Below are 21,303 nucleotides of genomic sequence, written 5' to 3'. Positions count from 1 at the left end.
CTCACACTTTGCCGTAAGCACTTCCTTTGGCGATAAGGCTGCTTAACCAAGACTTGTCCTTTCACAATAAAAGTCCCCTCTGCGGGTTTGCAGCCGCCCAAATCGCAGCACGCTTTTCGGCACCAGCTCGTCGCTAAAAAACGTCGTTCGGCCCGGCGTCTGCAGCTTGCAAAATAAAAGGTAGACATCAAAGAACAAAAAAAAAAATCACGTGATCACACGCTGCTGGTGTGTTCTGTGGAGGCGGGGATGTAGCTGATTAGCGACAGCTCCTGCTCCACCTCCGTCTCAAGCTCCGCCTCCGAAAGCCCGCCGGCGTTGTGGCAGTCGGAGAGGCAGTGCGACACGATTCCGATCTGCGTCTCGTCGTCCGTGATGTCGTCCGGGTCCACCGCCAGCCTCCCGTTGTCCCCCCGACCGCCGTTGCGACAGTTGCTATTGCGGTCCACGCCCGCTTTCCCGTGACCGCCCATCAGGAGCGGGGTCACGGCGTGCGACGAGCACGGCGGGGGGACCAGGAGGGTTTTGCAACTCTGTCCGGCCGGGTTGGCCCCGACTTTGTACCGACACCTGATGTAGCTGGAGAAGGCCCTCCTGTAGGTCTTGTTGAAGAGGGTGTAGACCAGAGGGTTGACCCCCGAGGAGATGTAGCCCACCCACACGAACACGTTCAGGAGGTCGTTGAGCAGCGACTCGTTGCAGGAGCCCCGGCACAGGACGAAGGTGACGTTGGTGATGAAGAAGGGACACCACATGATGAGGAAGAGGAAGAAGACGATACCCAGGACCTGAGAAACGAGAGAGAAGAACAAGAGAGGAAAAGTTAAAAAAAAAGGCAAACGGAGCATAAGAAATGAACAAGAAAGCAGAAAAGAAGCAAAGAATTTAATGAAAAAGACAAAGAAGCCAATAAAAGCAAAGTTCAAGATAAGGTACAAGAAAACAAAGGAGGAAATTATGACAAAATAGTGGAGGAGGTTTGAAATACTATGAAAATAAATGTGATTTTGTTCAGTGAAAAACAATAGTTTTAAAGTTAAGAGGTTAGACATGGATCGTTCTCCATTCAGTAAAACTTCAATTAAAATTCATGCTTGATACATAGAGATGTTTTTTTTTAAATGATGTTTTAAATGTCTGCTTCTAGGTGTTGATACAGGTATGAGAGCGCTTAGGTTCTTCATCCAGCGTTCATTTTAAATTCAGTGAGGACACCGCCGAGCTTCCTTTTTTGACGTTTGCTCAGAGTGTCTGGTTGGATTTGATAACATGAGCTCTTCTAACCATTTCAGAGGAGACATGTGAAACCCTCAGTGTTGGAAAAACCTCAGGGAGTTACTCGGAAGGAGGAGTCTTACTTGGTCTTTGAAGACACACATTTAACACATTTATTGACACATTTCAGGATTACGATTAACTTGTTTCAATACACATCTCATCTGTACACATTATTTATGAAAGAGCATTTGACCATATATAATGTGTTCCACCAAACCCACCAGTGATGTCACAGTGTACTGACCACACCCCGGAGTACACTTCTACATCACTGCAGCAAGTTGAGAAGTTAAACCCTGTTCTTATATTATTTTTCGTTTGTCTAAACCCCGACGGATTGTGAGACAACGGGGCCAATCAAAAAGCCCCCCCAACTCCCCCACACAGGAATAAGACACATTGACTTTGTGATGATTTTGTCTTTTTGTAATGTTTCTTCGTCTCTTTGTAGTAATCATGCGTCTGTTTGAGCTCATTTTATGACTCTGTTAGGTCTTTTTTTTGGCTCTTGGTAGTCTTTTCATTTCTCTTTGTTGTTGTAATGTGTCTCTATGGGGTCTTTTTTGTCTCTTTGTAGTAATTTCATGTCTCTTCATCATCAATTTATGTCTCTTTGAGGGCTTTTTGTGCCTGAACTGTTCCTTTATGTCTCTTTGTAGTGCTTTTAGGTCTTTTTGTGTCTCTATGTCATCATTTTGTGTCCCTGTGTAGTTGTTTTGTGTGCCTTTGTGGTCTTTTTGGGTCTCTTTGTGGTCTTTTTGGGTCTCTTTATGATGTAATTATGTCTCTTTGAGGTCTTTTTATGTCTCTTTGTCATAATTATGTCTCTCTCTGTCATTGTATGTCTGTTAGTAGTTGTTTTGTGTGTCTATTTGTGGTCTTTTTGTGTCTCTTTGTAGTTTAAGGTGTATTTTGGTGTTCTTCTTTGTCTATTTAAGGTCTTTTTGTGTCTCTTTGTAGTCGTTTTATGTTTCTTTGTGGACCTTTTGCATCACTTTGTGGTTGGTATGTGTCTCTTCAAGTTACATTTTGCAGGGTTAGGCCAGGGAGACCCCTTGACACTTTGGGCCCCTGTGCCCTATAGGCCTGTTCAGTACTCTATCTAAACACATGATTTGTCTAAAATAAAAATAAAATATTCATATAAAACAAGGCTTCATCACCACCTCCTAGTGTTTTAATGTGTTTATCTCCCTGCTGTTTCATTCCATGTCTGCGAGCCCTTAACAAGTGCACCTTAAACACCTGACAAACCCTCAGCTCCACTCTCCGTTCTCACCTTGGAGGCCCGCCGCTCGTTCTTTATCGCCTGCATCATGCCCCGTCGCCCGTGGCAACCCGAGTTGTCGCTCCGCCCCGGCCCCGCGGCTGGCGAGCTGAGCTGAGACGCCACCTCTGAGCTGGGAATGATGCTTAGGCTGTCTGGCGTGGAGGTGCTGAGCAGCATGCTGGGTTCTGCTCCTTTCAGACAGCTCAAGGTGTTCCGTCTGCTCTGAGGAGGCGGGGGCTTTAACTCTGTGGGGGAAGGGGGGGTAAGAACGGTCAAGAAGCTAAATCACCAAAAAAGTTGTTTGCTGATGATCAAACCTTATTGCATAATCATTTTTGGGAAATGCACAAGTTTCGCTTTTGATAAAGTTTGTCAGCTGCAACACTAAATGAAGGGATTTATCTTTTATCAACAGTGGTGGAAAAAATATTCAGACCCTTTACTTAAGCAAGAGTAGCAATGCAACAGGGTGAATTTACTCCCCAAAAAGTTAAAATACCTAAAATTAAAAAATGTATGCATTCAAAACCTTACTTAAGTAAAAGTATGAAAGTACAATCAGCAAAATGTACTTAAAAAGTATTATTTGTGCAGTGGACTGTTCCTTGTCAGTGTTTTAACATTATATATGAGTTACTGCTGTTGATTGTTGCATAGATTAATCTACAGCAATGCATCATATTGTATAAGATCATCATTTTTGTAGCGTTGCTGTATCTTTAGAAAGAAAATCAGCTTTGTGACGATGCATTTTCCGGCTGATCCAAAAGGCTTTTTAAAGAGTTTATTCAGCTTAAAAATGTAAAGTAAAGTAAACTTTCTCAACACACAAATGAACATTTATTAGAGAAATTCAGAGTGTCAAAATGGAGAAAATAAAGGTTATACATGGTTTTCCTGGACAGAGCTTGGTTACATTCCACCTCTGGTTATCACCGTGACTCTTTCAACTTGGTTAAAAAAAAAAAACGGCTACAGATTTCACCAAGGGCAACAAACTAGTGAAAGTATGTCAGACTTTGTGTTAACAAGGCTTCTGGCATTTCGTAGAGAGGAGGACATATGGAAAGGTCAAACATGAGGAGGATGTTTCATTCACACCTTCTCTTTGTTTGGGATGCCAGAGGAGGAGGTGGAGAATGAAAAGCTAAGGCTCGGCTCTGAATCAGGAACCAGACGTCTAACGCGCTGCCCAAACTGATTGGACAGATAGACGCGGTCTGCTCAGCAACCACAATATAATAGAAATAAATGGACATTCCAATCCAATGTGTTGGAACCACCTTTCATTATTGATATGAATGAATATGAAAGATGCAGTAATGACTCGCCTGCAAAAGTTTACTCAACTATCTCAACAGTCCAAAAAGACAAACATCAAAGTCTGTTTTCTGCTTCTAAGTGGTTTCATTTGGCTCGTGGAGTGATTCAAATCTCCAGTAAGGGAAAACAAGATAAAATACCAACATATGGCAAATCTAAAAACGAGAATCAACAGCTGTTGTCATCCTCCGTTCAATAATAGAACACATTTATAAATTCACATATTTACTTTAAATTCCTGAAACTAAAAATATTTGAATGGCTGACTTTTTCTCTTAAAATAAAGCACATTTCAGCTAAATAAACGTTCAGGTAGTAAACCCTACCTTGTGAGTCTGAAGGAGCAAGAGTGTTGATCTCAGGAATGCTGAAGGTGATGGGTGGAGGCTGCAATTTATTCGTCATTGCTGGTGTGTGCAAAGGCTGCTGGGACGAAGACTTCGACTCGCACAGGAAGACAGTGGCCTGCCTCTGGAGCACCTGGAGAGAGAGAGAGAGAGAGAGAGAGAGAGAGAGAGAGAATAAAGGAGAGGATTGTGAAGTGAGGACATAAAGGGTTTGAAAGGCACAGGCAGAGAAACACGACTACCTGTATGGTGAGGCAGTACGTCACCACCATGATGACCAGCGGGATGAAGAAGGCCACGAACGAACCAATCAGCATGAAGCGCTCCTCGTTGAGGACACAGCTGCCGTTGACGAAGACCTTGTCCTCGTTGTGGAGGCCGATCACCGGGATAGGCATCGACACACCTGGAGAGAGAGAGAGAGAGAGAGAGAGTGGATAAAGAGAAGAAAAATGTCTTTCATTTCGATTATTTCGTTGGGACCTTTTCTCGTCTTTTCATCGGTTTCAATCATCCTTCTTCTGATTATTCCAAACAGACTGATGCAAACACAAAGCTCAATTTGTACCAGGTTATATCCTTATAAGATATAGTAATGGGCAAAAACATGATGATAATTATAGAGTAAATACAAGGTAGAACATATCAGTAATGGCATATCAAGGAAGTAACAATAGGGAAATCAGTTCAAAATAAAAAAGGGAAATATCTGGGTGAGAGTCAAAATAAATGGCGCAATACATTTGCATTAAACCAACCAGGAGCCTTTAATACATATCGTTTGCAGCTTGTTTGCCAAACTGGAAATGTGCACTTGATCTCCAACTGGTGTGTCTGAATGAACACCACCCACTATTGGTTAACCCATCCAAGAAGACAGACACCAATGACTTGTAATGCATCGTAAAACACACTTCTTTCAAACTCACAAACAAGCGGCGATGTATGCAGTCAATCAGCTCGTATAAGACTTACTCCCCTTCCCTCCCTCCTTGTTTCATCCCCTCCATCCTTGCTTCCTTCATCACCTCCTTCTTTCACGCTGCAGTCAAACTCTTTTAAGCGGCGAGTCTTTAGCGGCATGCGTTTGGAGATATCCATCTCTGAGATTTCAACACAATGCAGAGAAATTACTCAAACATTCAATATCTCTTTCTACAGTTAGTGTCCCAGCTGCTGTGTGTAAAGAACAGACCTCATTGCTGTTGGGACTATTTCTTCAGTAGAAAGTAGTTCCAATAAAAACGGTTCCAGATGAGTGGATTATCCAGAGTACTTGGGACATTTGAGAGATGCTACTGTTGAATTTTTGTCAAATGTTCACAATCACAATACAGCCAGAAACTACCTGCATGTCTGGATGCCAGTGATGTGTAACTCATTGTGAGACATTTAACAATGTACCTTCTGGCAGCCACACAGAGAAGCTGTACGTCACTCCGCGCTGTTTAAACTTTTAAAATGCAGCAGGTTTACATTCGCTCAGGTGGAGGCAATTATCTGCCCGAAGCCAAAGCCGCTCTCCTCGCTCTGTGAATCAACGGAGCTCACGGCCGACACAGTGATGTGGTGAAGCAGACGCTCAGCGTGGACGGTGCTGCTGGAGGAAGATTAATGAACCGGCGGAGGGAGATCAACAAATGCAGTGTGAGGAATGGAATGATTATGATTTCGGGGAATTGCTTTGCCTGCTCATGGAAAAGTAGAGGAGGGGAATAAGAGAAGTGATACGATGAGGAGAGGCTACTCAAAACGAAATAGAGAAATCATAATAAAACGTAAAAAGTACGACAAAATATTTGGATCGGTAGAAAAATCAAATGCAAGTCAATGAATTGTTTCTTTGATTAAGAAAACCTCCTTGTTTCCTCCTTCCCTCGTTTCCTTCCCTCTCTTCTTGTTCCTTCTTTCCTCTTTGTTCAACATGATAAAATGCGGGACATTAAATAAGTGTACACAAATAAAATGAAGTTATTTTAAGTCCCATTTTTAAAGCGACATTTTAAAAGATCATCACGAGCAGGGCCTATAGAGATCAGAGGTTATATACATTACATTACATTACATTACAGTCATTTAGCAGACGCTTTTATCCAAAGCGACTTACAATCAGTATATTACATATCATTCACCCATTCACACACTGATGACAGGGCTATTACTATACTATATACTCATTATGATGCACAGAATGTTCTATAACGTCCAGTTACGTAAGCTGCGGTCTCACTGGACCTACACATCCCGATGGATTGAAACCGCCTCTACGTCAAACATGGTGTTTTTGTGAGGATCTCCTGTTGGATGTTTTGCTCCTAATCCTTCAGCATTGATCGCCGTAAGCCCTCTCAGACCTCAATCACAGCAGCGTGTAGCAGCGCAGAACCTTTGGAAGGGGGGGTCAAGGAAACGGCCTCAGGAAAAGAAACAGGGGATTTCTTTTAATTCAAAAAGCAGCCGGTTGTGAAGGACCGCAGACGAAGAAGGAAGGATGTGAGGCTCTTCCCGGTTCCTGGAGGCCGTCAATCAACCGGATCTGTCAGTAGTACTTGGATGTTTTTTTGGTTTAATTCAAAGACTGTGTGTCTTTTGTTCTTGCTTCGCTGCACACATTTCTGCACTGATAACACCAGGATGCATCCCTGTACTCTTATTAAACGTGGTCAACAGAGTGAATGGGATCTTGAGGAGAGATATATGTTGTACATATTGGTTTAAAGCTGCAGGGAAATTAAGAATTTAGCCATTGCATCCAAATTATTACAAGGGAGGGAAGGTGAGATAAGTCGGATGGGTATGTATGTATTTCTTTGCTAAGGGGAGGGAAGTTGGACAACGTTAGAACGTCAGAATTTTGGGGGATTTATTGGTAGAAATGGAATATAATATTATTATATAATGAAGTAACATTTTATAATATTAGTTTGTTTGCTTTATTGAATAATCACCTGGGGAACATAGGGAAACTAGATGAGTCGGGATGTGATCATTTTACCTTGTTATCAAAAAAGAAGTTAGTTGCCATTTACATAGTGAAACGTGACATCAGTGTATAAAATGACATGTTATTGCTTTTAGAATAATCACATAAATATTCAACTTTAAAAACTACTAACTAGAGACCCAGGGGTTTCAGAGGGAATATTGACAATAAGGAGGTTTCTGAGCCATACAGTCACGAAAAATTCTTCACCAAATCACAGCATGACTTTTTCTATGTTGTTCCTCAAGGTCTGGGTGTCTTAATGTGGTATTTTGTTGTCAAGTAGTTCAAAAAAATTGTAAATTTAGAACCAAATCTGTGTGACAAATGGTGTCATAGTGAGACATAATACTTTATGTTCGAAGCCCTTAAACTACACGCGGAACCTACACACAATCATTTTTATGGATTTATTATTATATTTATGGCTAAATCAACTTCACGCACACACTTTTAAAAGGTCTCCAAAAAGAGGAAACTGTTGCATCTAGATTACTACTTCATTGGAAAGCAGATGCATCCGTTTTGAGCAGGCTGAAAAGGAAACGGGAGGAAAGCAACACACAGCTAAATACTACAAAGGTTAAAGAAGAGGCAGTAAATCTCTTGATGGTGTATGAATACTGTGTAGCACGTCTTCTGTTGGAACGATTCCTTGCTAATCCCTCAGCATTGATCGCTGTGAGCCCCCTCAGACCTCAATCGTTGCTGAATGTTGTGGTATCAAGGGGTCAAGGAAACGCCAGCAGGAATAAAGTGATTTTTTTAACGATTCAAAAGGCAGCCAGCGGTGAGCGAGTGCTGTGGTATCTGCAGCTGTCAATCATCTCCATCTCCATCTGTCAATGCTGCCTTCAAGAAGTAAATCCTCAATGCAAAACTTCTAAACACCAGATGGAGAAAATGGGAAACATCTCAAAGTTGGTGGGTCCAACTTTCTTAAGATGCTGCACTTGTTAGGGAGTAAAAGAACGCTGCACATTTCCAGTCTTAATTGTACCCCAGCGGGTACATCTGCTGTCACCAGTTGGTACATGGAGAGCTTTTGCAGTAGCACAGCTTATGGGTGTTATTGTCACAAAACAAAAAGCTTTCAGCCTATGGCAAGCTGACTGAAGTTTGAATGGAAGTTAATGGGGGCTGCTTTTAACAACAGCAAAACTATACCAATACGTGTTAGCAAACTCTCATACAACTCGTGCAGTATAATCCAAGTCTTGTTTATCCACTCGTGTACCCAATACTTCCCAAATTCATGCATCTTTTTTTTGCAAAAACCTTACTTTTAAAAACACTCCTCAAGCGCGCTACTCGTTCATGCAAGTCCGGACTAATCCGAAGAGTTTTAAAGTGTGATCATTTTGAAATATGCACAATTCCATATGACGAAAGACATGATGAAGCATCGACAAATATGACCGCTACAGTATCTTGGAAAATAGCGATATGGTATGGGGAACGGAATTTGACAAATTTACCGTTTACGAGTTATTCTAATATTTAAAAGTAAGAGTGTTTTTTAAAAAAGTCAGTATAGAATATTTCCCTGATGTAAATCTGAGGTCAGTGAGTGTCACTTGTATTAAATCCCACATACAGTAAGGGATCTTAAATATAGGATTTCTTCCGGAAGAACATTTGGACATGCAGACAATCTACTGTATCCCAGGAGGGGTTATGTTCTACTGCAACGACTCAACATGGAGCATTTACAGTAGGACGTCAGACTAATGACATGATTCTGTGTGTGTGTGTGTGTGTGTGTGTGTGTGTGTGTGTGTGTGTGTGTGTGTGTGTGTGTGTGTGTGTGTGTGTGTGTGTGTGTGTGTGTTAGTATGTGTAAAGCATGGAAACCCTCCTGGGTCTTAAAGGGCACGAAACCACATCAACAGGAGCCGGAGGTCAGACAGGCAGAGGGATGTCTGAGAGGAAAGTTTAAAAGTCATCTGATCTCTGAAGAACACATAACTCCCCCCACCCTAGACACACACACACACACACACACACACACACACACACACACACACACACACACACACACACACACACACACATGACAAACTGATCATGAAGGGCTGAAAACATTGCTCTAACAAGGAAAGGTTTGGAGGGACGGGGACTCCAAACAATCAGGGACGTTGGAAACAGGAGGAAATATATATTGAACATTGAAGTTACTAACTGTTCTAAAGATCATGTGATGTAATTAAAAGTCAAAAGTATTATGTAAACTACTGTTAACAAGGTCAAGAGTGAAGTTTAAAGATCAAGAAAACGTGGAGAAAGATATCCTTAAAGGAGCAGTGTGGAGGATTTAGTGGCATCTAGTGTGCTGGAGAACTACGGTGGCCTTCAGGTGTTTGGTTTGTCCATTCAGGGCTACTGTACAAACATGGCGGCATCAATGAAGAGCATGCTCCCTGTGTAGATATGAACGAATCATTCTAAGCTAATGAAAACACAATGATTCTTAGTTTTAGGTTATTATACACTAATAAAAACACAGTTGTGAATATTATGTTCCATTTCTGCCAATAAATCTCCTGAATCTTAACATACTGTTCCTTTAACATGCTACAAAAATGATATAGATATGATTAAAAACAGCTATAATTCCATGATAAATGGGTTTAATTTATACGTTGATCAAGATCATGCAATATGACTGAAAGCTCCAGACAGCTTTTTGACGGAAATTGTGGTTGGTTTCTTTAATAGCTGAAAAAAACTTTTTAAAAAAATGAGTTGTTGCGTCTTAAAACCAGTTTTAATTCAGTTTAAAGCATATCTGTTTTTACGTACACTGTCTATATGCGTGCAGTGTTTTTTATCTCGTCGCTTTTGCTGATAGCAGTCATTCATTTCCAGATGACATAAATCACTAATTTGCATGTCATTGTCTTCGCAACTGATGGAGATGAATATGAAAAGTGCTGCCATCACCTCTGGGGATAGATCAGTGAAGTATGTGATGCAAATCAGCTGCATCTGTAACAGGAAGCTGCGAGACGCTCTGAGCGTCAACAAACGGACGGCATTCTCAGTGATTCAGAGAGTCAGTAGGTATGCTGCTAGGACCTGTGGAGAAACTGCCAGGGGAATCCCCCCCCAAAAGTCATTAAATTTAATAACAGCCATCAATCTGCCAACTCTGTGGGGGTGGACAAATTAACAAGGACACTGTACAACTAGAATTACAGCTTCGCCACCCAGTCAAGCTTACGTTCACATCCATGTCCGTTCAAAATGTCAACACTTCATTGTTTTGTCCGATTAGATGTTTGCATAAAAATGTCATAATTAGCGATTTGTGTCAACCAGGAAAACAGCGTCGCACTGGTTCCCTCAACAAACATCTATGGAGGTAAATGGAATTATGTGGCGCTAAAAACATTGAAGAACTACACTTAAAAATTCAAAAGCAATTTGTCTTTACAAAAAAAATTCCCTCATCCCTCTAAACGATCCTCAGACTTCAATTGAAAACTTCTTATAGGATGTAAAAAAAGTTTAAAAAAATAAACTAATTTACTCAAACTACTAGGAAAGCAGTATCTCAAAAAGAGACACATTTGACCTATTGAAAGAAGTTCATTAAAAACAACAATTATTCAGTTTTACTTCCAAAATTGTTGTTTTTTAAGAGACAAGGTCTCAAAACCAGCCCGGTCTCTGAAATATTCCTTTTCTATACAACAAAACTGAATTGTTAATTACGATGAAAAGGAAACGTATTTTGTCGTAAATTAAGTTTGCTGAGCATACATTTTTAAGAGAGAAGGTAGCTAATATTTTTAAAGAAACTCAAAACTATCTGCAAAAAAAGGTAAAAGACAAATATGACTTTGTATTATTTGGGTGAACTGTATGTTTAAGCCTCCACCAAGTCTCATGTAGAGGGAAAAAATCAAGTGTTTGTCTCTTTAAATCAGATGATTGGCTGTTTTTATGAGTTACCGTATTCGAAGAAAATAATAGTTTTAGTATAGCACCACAGGAGAAAAGCTAATCAGTTTCAACAATATCTCGTTGATAATGCTTCAGACTCAAATTATTTTCCTTTGGATTAGGAATGAGCTACTTACTCCACCCTTCCGAGTCAAAATATTCTATAAATTATTGCATTCGTATTAGTTTGTAGCACTTATCCTATTCGTATTAGTTTGTAGCACTTATTGTATCGTATTAGTTTGTAGCAATTATTGTTTTCGTAGTAATTTGCCTCTGCACTATACTTTTGCTCTGGTTTATGCTTTTAGATGCTTGTTTAAGAAAGGAGATGCACTTATGACTTCTGGTGACTAGTAGTTCTCTTGAATACCTATGTTGAATACACTTCCTGTAAGTCGCTTTGGATAAAAGCGTCTGCTAAATGACTGTAATGTAATGTAATGTAATGTAATGTAATGTAAATGTGTGTTCTGACCTATAGATATGGTCCACACGGCGGCAATCTTCATCATGGCTTTGGTTCTGGAGTTGAAGCGGCTGTGCTCGATGGGGTTGCGGATGGCGACGTATCGGTCCAGGGAGATGGCGCACAGGTGCATGATGGAGGCGGTGGAGAACAGCACGTCCAGGTAGATCCAGATGGGACACAGGGCGCTGGGGAGAGGCCAGGCGTAGTCTGGAGGAAAGGAGGAGGAGGGTTAAAGAAATGAAGGTCACATTGATTATAATACAAAGCTCTGTTAGAAAGCAGTGATGGAGATGTGTTCAGTGTGTTCTGAGGGACTCCCTGAGAGAATGAAGATGCAGCTCGACTAATCTTTAATTAATTAGAGCTCATTAAAGCACAGCACGCTTTACATGAACTACATTTCCCAGCTCCCATGAGGAAATCGAGTCAAGGCCATGGTTTGATCACAGCATTTACAAGTATTACTCACTTATTATCACGATCAGGATCATTAGACAAATGTGTTTGCATGGATTATTCTATGGTCGGAGAAAAGATCAGATTAGATAATTAGTTTATCACTGTGACAACGTCCACTTTTTATCTACAGTCCATGACACCGACGCACTAAGCTACCCCTTTAGTGTCTGCATGAGGCTCACCAGGCTTCCAACCTAGTCCATTGTAAACCCATCTGTGTCATCTTTAGACGGTCAGAGCAACATACAGAGTAAAAAGTAGGAGAAAGTTTGCATGGGGCAGGGCTAGATCAAACAAACACAGGACTTTCACCCAGGACAACGCTGTCCAGGTTCCCTTTGAAACCAAAAGTCAAGGTCAAGGTTGTTACTTCAGGAGATTATAAACACTAGTTATGGAACAAAAGTAGTTGTTTTAACCAAAACCATGATCTTTTCCGAAACAAGTTTTGTTTCGCGAAATAGACCTATGTTGGAAATTTATTTTGAAAAGAGATTGTATCCATGTTGCAAGTGGAAACTGACATACGGGTCCAAAACTGACGCTTGACAGGAACCTAGAGCGTCATATTTTGAAGCGTAGGTCCACTCAGCAGGCGTCGGTGTTGGACTAGATGGGACTGAGAACCTGCTGGCTTGTCAGTTTCCAGGGGGAAAATAAATTGAAACTAATTTATATCCGTTGACTCAGCTCAGGCACCACAGTGGGCGTTGCACTTGTTCATCAGCTGCGAGTAAAACGGTTATCCAATAGGAAACGGAGGCGAACGTCAGATAAACTCAACCGTTTGTGAAGCTAAAAATGTCCAGTCCTGTTTGTACCCGAGGGTGAAATCCTTCTCTTTCCTCTCCCTCCACAGGGAGGTCAAAGGTCACAGCCGGTGACAGTGTGATACCCTGTAGAGCTGGTAGCGAGTCAGCGTCTTGGCTCATCGCTCTGCAGGGGGAAACTGTTGGGTCGTTGGGGAATAAAATCCGCCTGAATCATCTCGCCACCGGAACGACGACACAGCAGCTGATGTAACTCCCAGAAATACAACGGGGAGCATTTCGGCAGAGGATTAAATGAACGGGTTAACCTTTGCTGGTGTAAATTCATTAGCTGGATTAACGAGCTGGCTGCTTAGCTGGCTAACATGATATCCAGGCAATATTTTACCCACCAGCAGGAAAGAAACACCAGAGAAAAGAACATATTTAAGCATGCGGCTGTTGAAGAAATCCTATTTATGCAAAGAGTCTTCACAGAGGACAAGACCTGCAGCCAAACACACACACACACACACACACACACACACACACACACACACACACACACACACACACACACACACACACACACACACACACACAAAGTCCTTAATTTCATCTCTTATTCGCAGGACAGGCTGCACGTGTGCGATGCATGTGGAGTGAATCACGCCGTTTGCGTGTGCTGACCGAGTGGGAGGCAGCTTGCATAACTTTCCAGAGGTCAAACACTTATTGGGGGCACTGCATGACACACACACACTCACGCACACACAATGTGTACATCAGCTGGTTCGCCGGGTGCGTTGGATTATCTGGTAAATACGCTGAGAGACTCGAGTCCACCGCTACAGCTAAACACTGTTTGTAAAATACTTAAACTCTCCATTAAATAACAGCATTATCAGTGCTGATTTTGAGAAGGATTGAACTTTCATAGTAAATAAACACTGCAACGTACGGTTCTGAAAAGTGTACCCTGCATTCTCTCTCCTGTCCATCAGGGGGCGACTCCTCTGGTTGTATAGAAGTCTATGAGAAAATGACTCTACTTCTCTCTTGATTTATTCCCTCAGTAAACATTGTAAACATGAGTTTATGGTCTCAATCTCTAGTTTCAAGTCTTCTTCAATACAGCATGATGTTCATTTAGTAAATGATGCTCCATTTAGAGTCAAACAGACCATAAAGCAGGGGATGCTTTAGGGGCGGGGCTACACAGTGATTGACAGGTAGCTACAACTTTAAATTAGTCACATATGTTTGAGGTAAAGTGGCAGCAAACCTTCAATGTTCTGCCCTGTTCCACCTCAATGATCCTCTTATTGTTTTTCATATTACCCCCCCCCTCTCAGCTCACTTTCCAATACATTAAAGCACAGATGACACATCTCATAATAATCTGGGAAGAAGTCCGGCATTAATGTGTGTGTGTGTGTGTGTGTGTGTGTGTGTGTGTGTGTGTGTGTGTGTGTGTGTGTGTGTGTGTGTGTGTGTGTGCTTTTTGTACATGTGTGTTTTATCAGCGAGTGTGTTTCCAATTTTGAACCCCATGCGGAGAGATAACTTTGATTGAGTTGGCCTTGAAGGTCGTATACTTTTCGGTGTGTGTGTGTGTGTGTGTGTGTGTGTGTGTGTGTGTGTGTGTGTGTGTGTGTGTGTGTGTGTGTGTGTGTGTGTGTGTGTGTGTGTGTGTGTGTGTGATGGCCTCCCGTCCTAATTGAGTCTATAAGATCTCATCTCCCTCTCTGCTGCTTTTTCGTTCCGTCTCATTTCATCATCTCTTATCTTTTTCTGCCCTCTGTCTCCTGATGTTATTCCTGCATATTAACATCTCTTAGATATTTGTTTACTTTATGGCGGCGATTTGAAGTGTGATATATTCTGCTGTATCGTTTTTGTTTATGTTCCTCGTTTGTTTATTATCACCATTTTGTTTTATCGCCACCAAACAAAGCAAAATTAATCTCAACTAAAGTCATGGGTAATATTGTTTTATTCTTCTTCCTTTATGACAACATTTTGAATCTATGTAAATGTGAGCTTTGTGCAGAATAATAGAAAGGGATATGGAAAGTTAAGACATTATCTTTGTGGAAAAAAGTCATTACGCGGCATCAAACTGCAATTTACTTTTGTCTGTGAAAGAGAATGTTAGAGCGGCGCAAAATAAATAACATTCTGCTCCTTATGGAGGATTCAAAATGATAGTTTCGCTGAGGAAATCCACCATTTAATGACCTGAATATTTCAATATCTAAAACCTTGTTTGATCCTCCGTCTAGACGTCTCTGTCAGAATTCCCCCAACAGCAAAATACTTTTTTGGGGGGGGGATTTGATTTGAAAAAAAAGAAAACGTTGTTTCAGCAAAAGACCTACAACGGTGCATAATTTACGTCCATGTGAAAACATCCTCTGATACCAAGGTAATTATAACAGGAAGGTGAGATTGTTGTAGAGCAGGTCTCTGCAAACTCTTCCCCCCGAGAGCTCATTTGACTAAATGAAAGTGGCCACAAAGTTGTACAAAGCTGATAGCAGACATAATGTCCCTCTTACTGTTATGGTTCTTAAATAACATTTCAGCCACCTCAGTTATCATCGCTTCTCCTACAATCTCATAGTCAAAGAATAGTCAGTGAGACGGATCGTAAAGCTCTGGGTAGTTCTGCACTAAATTGATTATCTTCTCGTCCTTGTATCGTCCATAAAGTGATATTTAGGGAAGAGAAAACAAAAAAATCTTCTAGCTGTGATTGGTTGATCCCTCGTCACATGATATGTGATGCATGCTGCAGTTCCTAAAGTTCCTAAGACAGACTTTCGCTGCTTGGGAACGCTTGGACACCGCAACGGCGCCACTCTGGTCTTCTGCATATTTACACTGACAACGATGGATTTGAGCGCACAAAGAAATGCGGCATTTGAACGTCCCGTAACTCATTTAATCGACAGCTGATTGGCGATTCATCATTTACAGGGGGTCGGGCGGTCTGTGAATTTGCATTGGGAAGGAATTTAAAAGAGGTTTACGAGGTGGCTTTGTGTTCTTTGCAGCTTTAGCGAGACACACGGAAACGGGCAGCGAGTTAATTGTTGGAGCCCCATGTTGTTGTCTTCTGCAGGACTTTCTCCCAACCATTTACATGCAACACAGGACACAATGACATCATGTGAACGAGGTCGTTTGTGTCTAATGGAGGACGGCGCAGTGTGAGCTCAGCTGAGGTCGACTGCAATAGTCACATCTGCAACGACAAGGACGTGCGTGATTTGATCAGGATGATTAGAATCAACATTAACCTCATCGTTGTTTATGCTGGGACGTTATAAATAGCAGCCTGTGTGTGTGTGTGTGTGTGTGTGTGTGTGTGTGTGTGTGTGTGTGTGTGTGTGAGTGATGGTTATTTTAGAAGCTTAGACTCCATCAATTATATTCAGTCACCATTCTTGTAATTCCAATTAAAGAAAATCCAACATTTGCTAAAAAAAAACGTGTAAAGTATATAGAGATAAAAAGCCGCTAAATTACAAAAACCACATTGTCTATTATCACGATTTTCATCATTATCATAATCACTGTCAAGTTAAATGGTTAGAGAACATTCTGTGTGTGTGTGTGTGTGTGTGTGTGTGTGTGTGTGTGTGTGTGTGTGTGTGTTGTGTGTGTGTGTGTGTGTGTGTGTGTGTGTGTGTGTGTGTGTGGTCTATCAGTCAGCCAGCCGTGGGGATCAATGCAGTCCAGCACCAGTATATAGATCCAGGCTCTGTGGGGTTTGTGTGTTTGCAAGGAGAATGGTGTTCTTTTGTGGGTCTGTATATAAATGACACGCCGTCTGTCTGTCTGTCTGTCTGTCTGTCTGTCTGTCTGTCTGTCTGTCTGTCTGTCTGTCTGTCTGTCTGTCTGTCTGGGCTTTTTATGTGCGCAACAGAGAAAAGCAACAGAGAAAAGGAGATTATTGTTGGTGTTTGTGTGAAACATTGATTACCGCAGTGAGCAATCAGCGGCGGCGGCGGCTCCAGACAACAGACAGACACAGAGTGAGCGCCCGAGTGTGTCCAGTGACCATACGCGGTCCATTAACCACTAATCAACCTTCGCCGTCCTGTTTGGTATTCCTGAGGGATTCCAGCCACAAAAGCGGAGACGTGAATATAGTGAGTTTGGCCAAGTCGTGCCGGGGATACAAAAGACCTAAAGGGGCGAAAATGAAAGAAGAGGGAATAAAGGTGTTTGTGTAAGATCCACAGCGACTTCCATAAATCTGGGGGATTCACGAAAAAAAAGAATAATCAGAGACATCCTCACTTTTAATCCTTTGTATGGATCAATCTCCAAAAACGTACAATGTTACATTTCCCATGATGAAACCATAGAGAAGTGGACGTAGTCGTTGTGATGTCACCTAATGGTTTGTGGACTGCTGTTTTGACGCATTGAGTTCGGCATTTTGTCCGTCGCCATCTTGTTTTTTTTGCAACCTGTGAACGGAAGTCACTATATTTGGACAGTGAAGGAGTGACATAGAGACGTATATGTGACCTGTCAATCACAAGGTAGCCCCGCCCTAAAGCATCCCCTGCTTTATGGTCTGTTTGACTCTAAATGGAGCATCATTTACTAAATGAACATCATGCTGTATTGAAGAAGACTTGAAACTAGAGATTGAGACCATAAACTCATGTTTACAATGTTTACTGAGGGAATAAATCAAGAGAGAAGTAGAGTCATTTTCTCATAGACTTCTATACAACCAGAGGAGTCGCCCCCTGATGGACAGGAGAGAGAATGCAGCTTTAAGACACTTCAGCATTGGCTTCACTTTTCAGAAATATTTAATTTCTCTGTTATTTGTGCTGCATTCTCTTTCTTGGTGCAGTAGTAAGAGACTTATCTCACTGAAGAGGAGTCGCTAACAAAAATTTGCTGGTTTTATAAACACATTTTCCTATAAATCCCACGTGAACTGTGGCGAGCGGCAGAAAGTGAGCCGTAACCAGCATGCCTTTTGGCGTTCTAACAGTTAATAGGGTTCCATACTCAAAACACTACACAGTGTATACATAACTCACTACTTATGAATATGTATATCTTGAGAGTTTATACTTGACACTACACTATATTTGGTCCTCAGCAATGCACCCACCAAGTGTGAAGTCTATAATATGAATGGTTGTTGAGAAAACGATGGACAGATATACAGACATGCAGGTAAACTTAGTTTGGGTAGGTGGGTAAAATACATCAGTGTTAAGTAGTTTGAAAAAGTTAAAAAGTGTATATCTGGAAATCCTGACAGTCAATGTCATGTGCATAAAACTCCCAAAATTGAATATATATTTGGCCTGTCAAGATAAAAAACTATGTTGACCTTTTGTGAATCTGTCCTTCGTTGCTGTCACATTGGTAAAATGGCACATATTTGTCCTCCCAGGCAGTGTTGTATTTGATTCATATGTCATCACTATTTGCACCCAAACTCAGTCAATTCATAAAAGTTTACTCAGACGGATACAAAATGACCAGATGTGACACTGGCTGCTACCGAGGAGACGTCTCACATCAACGTCACTGCCAGATGCACGGAAATCAAATCACAAATCATTCAGCACCGACCCAGCCTGAGCAGCTTTTTTCCAAATTTGTTGGCCTGTCATGATAACAAATATGTCAACATATTCATATTTGAATAGTATATGCTCTGTATGCTGCAGTTCCAAAGAATTTAGACAGAAGCTGGATCTAATTAACCACAAATGATGATTGTGGCTGAAAATAAACATCATATTTTTTACATCTTTGACAAAAGAGTTCAACAAAGGATTCCTATGTAGATATTTAGTCTTTTAAACATTTGCTAAAGTGGCAATAATCACAATAAGTTTGAATGCAAACTTGTCTGAAAATGTCTGAACATGACCTTGTAGATTAAAAGTTTTATTTGCGTGTTGATATTATGGTCCTAAATATAGAATATTGTTTGGGCCATGATTAGTTGGCTGCACTAATCAGTAGTTTTGTATTAATAAGATAAGATAAGATAAGATAAGATAAGATAAGATAAGATAAGATAAGATAATCCTTTATTAGTCCCGCAGCGGGAAATTTGCAGGCTTACAGCAGCATAGGGTAAAGTGCACACAAGAGACATAGTAGAAGAAAGACAAAAATAAAAAAGTATTATAAATGAGCAATAAATAATAATTAGTCTAATCACTATGTGCAATGTGAGAGACTTTGTAGAGACGAAACCAACAGAGAATTATCACTTGACACTGCAGTTCACCTCAGTTTTGAAACCCATTTTAGCTCATTGTTTTCACAGAAATGTTGTCTCTCTTTGCTCTCATTAACGCTGTTTTCCGTTGCAACCAATCTACTCTATATGTCTAGTAAAAGGGCAGAGAAACAAAGTAGCTGAAGCATCAATAAATCACACAACCCAACATCAGAGCATCTAGCAGCGAGAAGATATTTCCTTCAGCAGTTGGTGGAGACCAAACTTTAGCTAAAAGGAAAGTGAATATTGGATTGAAACAGGAGGCCAGAAACATGACTCACATGAGACATGAGGATGTTTAAGAAGGCACATCCTGCAGGTCGGAGAGTGTCTTTATACTTTACTTTATTTTAGAATGTGATGATATGTCAGATGTTGCGTTATCAGTTTGTACCAATGCTAACAAGTGGCCAAAAGAACAAACCAAAAAATTGATGATTGTTGTGAGACTTGACTTAACTTGAAACTTTAATGCAAAATAATAAAAGTAGTTTGATCTGCTGAAATGTGGGCATTGAATGTGTGGCCACTGAAAACTGCAAAGGCCAGCTTGAGTTAATCTACAGCTCTGCAAAAGATTTTCTCACTTATTATCAGCTCCTCAGTGATGGTTAGATTTATAGGTACAGAGTAAGAAATGCAATGTTACAGGAAGACAGCCTTTCTTCAATCAAATATTTTTACTCAACATTGGGAGAGAAATGAAATAGACAGCCTACCCGACATCCTATTACGCTAACGTGGGCGTTCATGCTGATTCCTGGCGGGGATATTGTAAGCAAGAACAGCAGTTGATCGCTTGTATGATATTGCAATTATCGAGTTGGCATCTTCCGGCTCTTGAATCTCTCGCAATATAACAGCGGATATAACCACGTCTCCGAGAAGGAATAATCATTTCAACAATTGCACTTAAAGATGTTTTGAAATAATGTCACAGTGAGGTGTCAACAGCTGGTGAGTGGGTGTGAGCCGGAGATCAGGGGTAGAAATCAGCAGAAGAACGTTTAAATATTGGGAATTTATAAGCATGTATGATTACAGTAAGAAACCGTATGATTACAGTAAGATGCATGAAAGGATAAATTCAATGCGTACTAGTCTTTGAGCCAATCAGATAACTTTTCTCAGGTAAGATTGTGTGTTTCTGAATGATGCATGTGTCTGAATATGTCTTCCCAAAACTTGTTTCAGAACAAACTCATAGGGCAGAACATAACTTGTTCTCATGTTTGACATTGATTGTAGCCATTTTTGCACTTTTTCTTTGACTTTCCAGCTAGAAATGACAAATTCTAAGAGTCAGTTGACCTCCATAACAGAAATACCCTCACAAAAAACATATTTCAGTCGAAATTTTAACTAAGGAACGTGTATGTGGATTATCCAGATAAATGTGAGAAGGTGAACAAGAAAAACATTGTTATCTGTTGTGAAGATTTCAATGTCGTCTACCTTTCATGTCTACAAAATGCTTTGTGTGTAGTAAAAACTCACCATAGAGGATGTTGATGAGGGAGATCGGCATGACCAGGATGCCTACGAGCATGTCGGCCACGGCCAGCGACCTCAGGAAGAAGTTGGTGGCGTTTTGGAGCTTCTTCTCCAGCGACACCGCCAGGATCACCAGGATGTTTCCGCCGATCGTCAGCGCGATGATGACGAGTATGAGCAGCGCCGGCCAGTTTTTCTCCTTCAACGCCGCCATGGTGACCGACTCCTGGGTGAAATTGTCCAGACCGGCACTCATGGCTGCCGCACCGCCGGCGCTGCCTATGAACCCTATCCCCCATGTCAGGGTTTGGTTGAGGTCCAGGGGGTTTATGCTTGGCCAAGCCATCCGACCACCGACCTCCAGAGAAGAAGTGGTGGTGCTGAACCCGCCAAGAAGAGCCCTCTCTGGGCTGCCCATCCCAAAGAGAGACCCTAACCCTGTTAGAAGTTCTATTTGAAGAGTTTTGAAGTGGGTCTTCCAAAATGGATTCTCAATAACAACATTACACCTTTAATAAGGATCTGGGGGATGGGGAAAAATCAGGAACTTTGGGGATTGGGAGTGGAAGGGAAGAGGGGAGAGGGGATTGGAATATCGTAGCTCCAAGTGTCTTTCTAGTTTATATCGTATTCTAATGAAGTCTCGCTAGCTGCAAACAGCCTCAAATTGTCCCCTGAGCTTTGAATCTCCCATTTC

General features: G+C 41.3%; 1 protein-coding gene across 1 annotated transcript; it reads right to left on the bottom strand.

Moving 5' to 3' along the window:
- Positions 1 to 215: 215 nt before the first annotated feature.
- htr2cl1 (5-hydroxytryptamine (serotonin) receptor 2C, G protein-coupled-like 1) lies at positions 216 to 21,024 on the bottom strand. Its single transcript, XM_054601963.1, has 6 exons — positions 20,610 to 21,024; positions 11,628 to 11,828; positions 4,461 to 4,624; positions 4,279 to 4,351; positions 2,558 to 2,811; positions 216 to 788 (listed from the first exon to the last, which is right to left on the bottom strand). Exons 1-6 carry the CDS (start codon positions 21,022 to 21,024, stop codon positions 216 to 218), a joined length of 1,680 nt encoding a protein of 559 aa, XP_054457938.1.
- Between the last annotated feature and the right edge of the window lie 279 nt (positions 21,025 to 21,303).

The sequence above is a fragment of the Anoplopoma fimbria genome, chromosome 7, assembly GCF_027596085.1.
Source record: "Anoplopoma fimbria isolate UVic2021 breed Golden Eagle Sablefish chromosome 7, Afim_UVic_2022, whole genome shotgun sequence".
In the NCBI taxonomy this organism is placed as follows: domain Eukaryota; kingdom Metazoa; phylum Chordata; class Actinopteri; order Perciformes; family Anoplopomatidae; genus Anoplopoma; species Anoplopoma fimbria.
The sequence above is the reverse complement of the archived record's forward strand: the minus strand, read 5'-3'. Positions and strand labels throughout refer to the sequence as shown.

Bases quoted from the DNA above. Each gene is read 5' to 3' on its own strand.
- htr2cl1 (XM_054601963.1), bottom strand. From the start codon at position 21,024: ATGGGCAGCCCAGAGAGGGCTCTTCTTGGCGGGTTCAGCACCACCACT. The intron at 4,625-11,627 runs GTCAGAACACAC...CTCTCTCTCCAG, and splicing joins CGTGTGGACCATATCTATAG to GTGTGTCGATGCCTATCCCG. The intron at 789-2,557 runs GTGAGAACGGAG...CTCGTTTCTCAG, and splicing joins ACGAGCGGCGGGCCTCCAAG to GTCCTGGGTATCGTCTTCTT.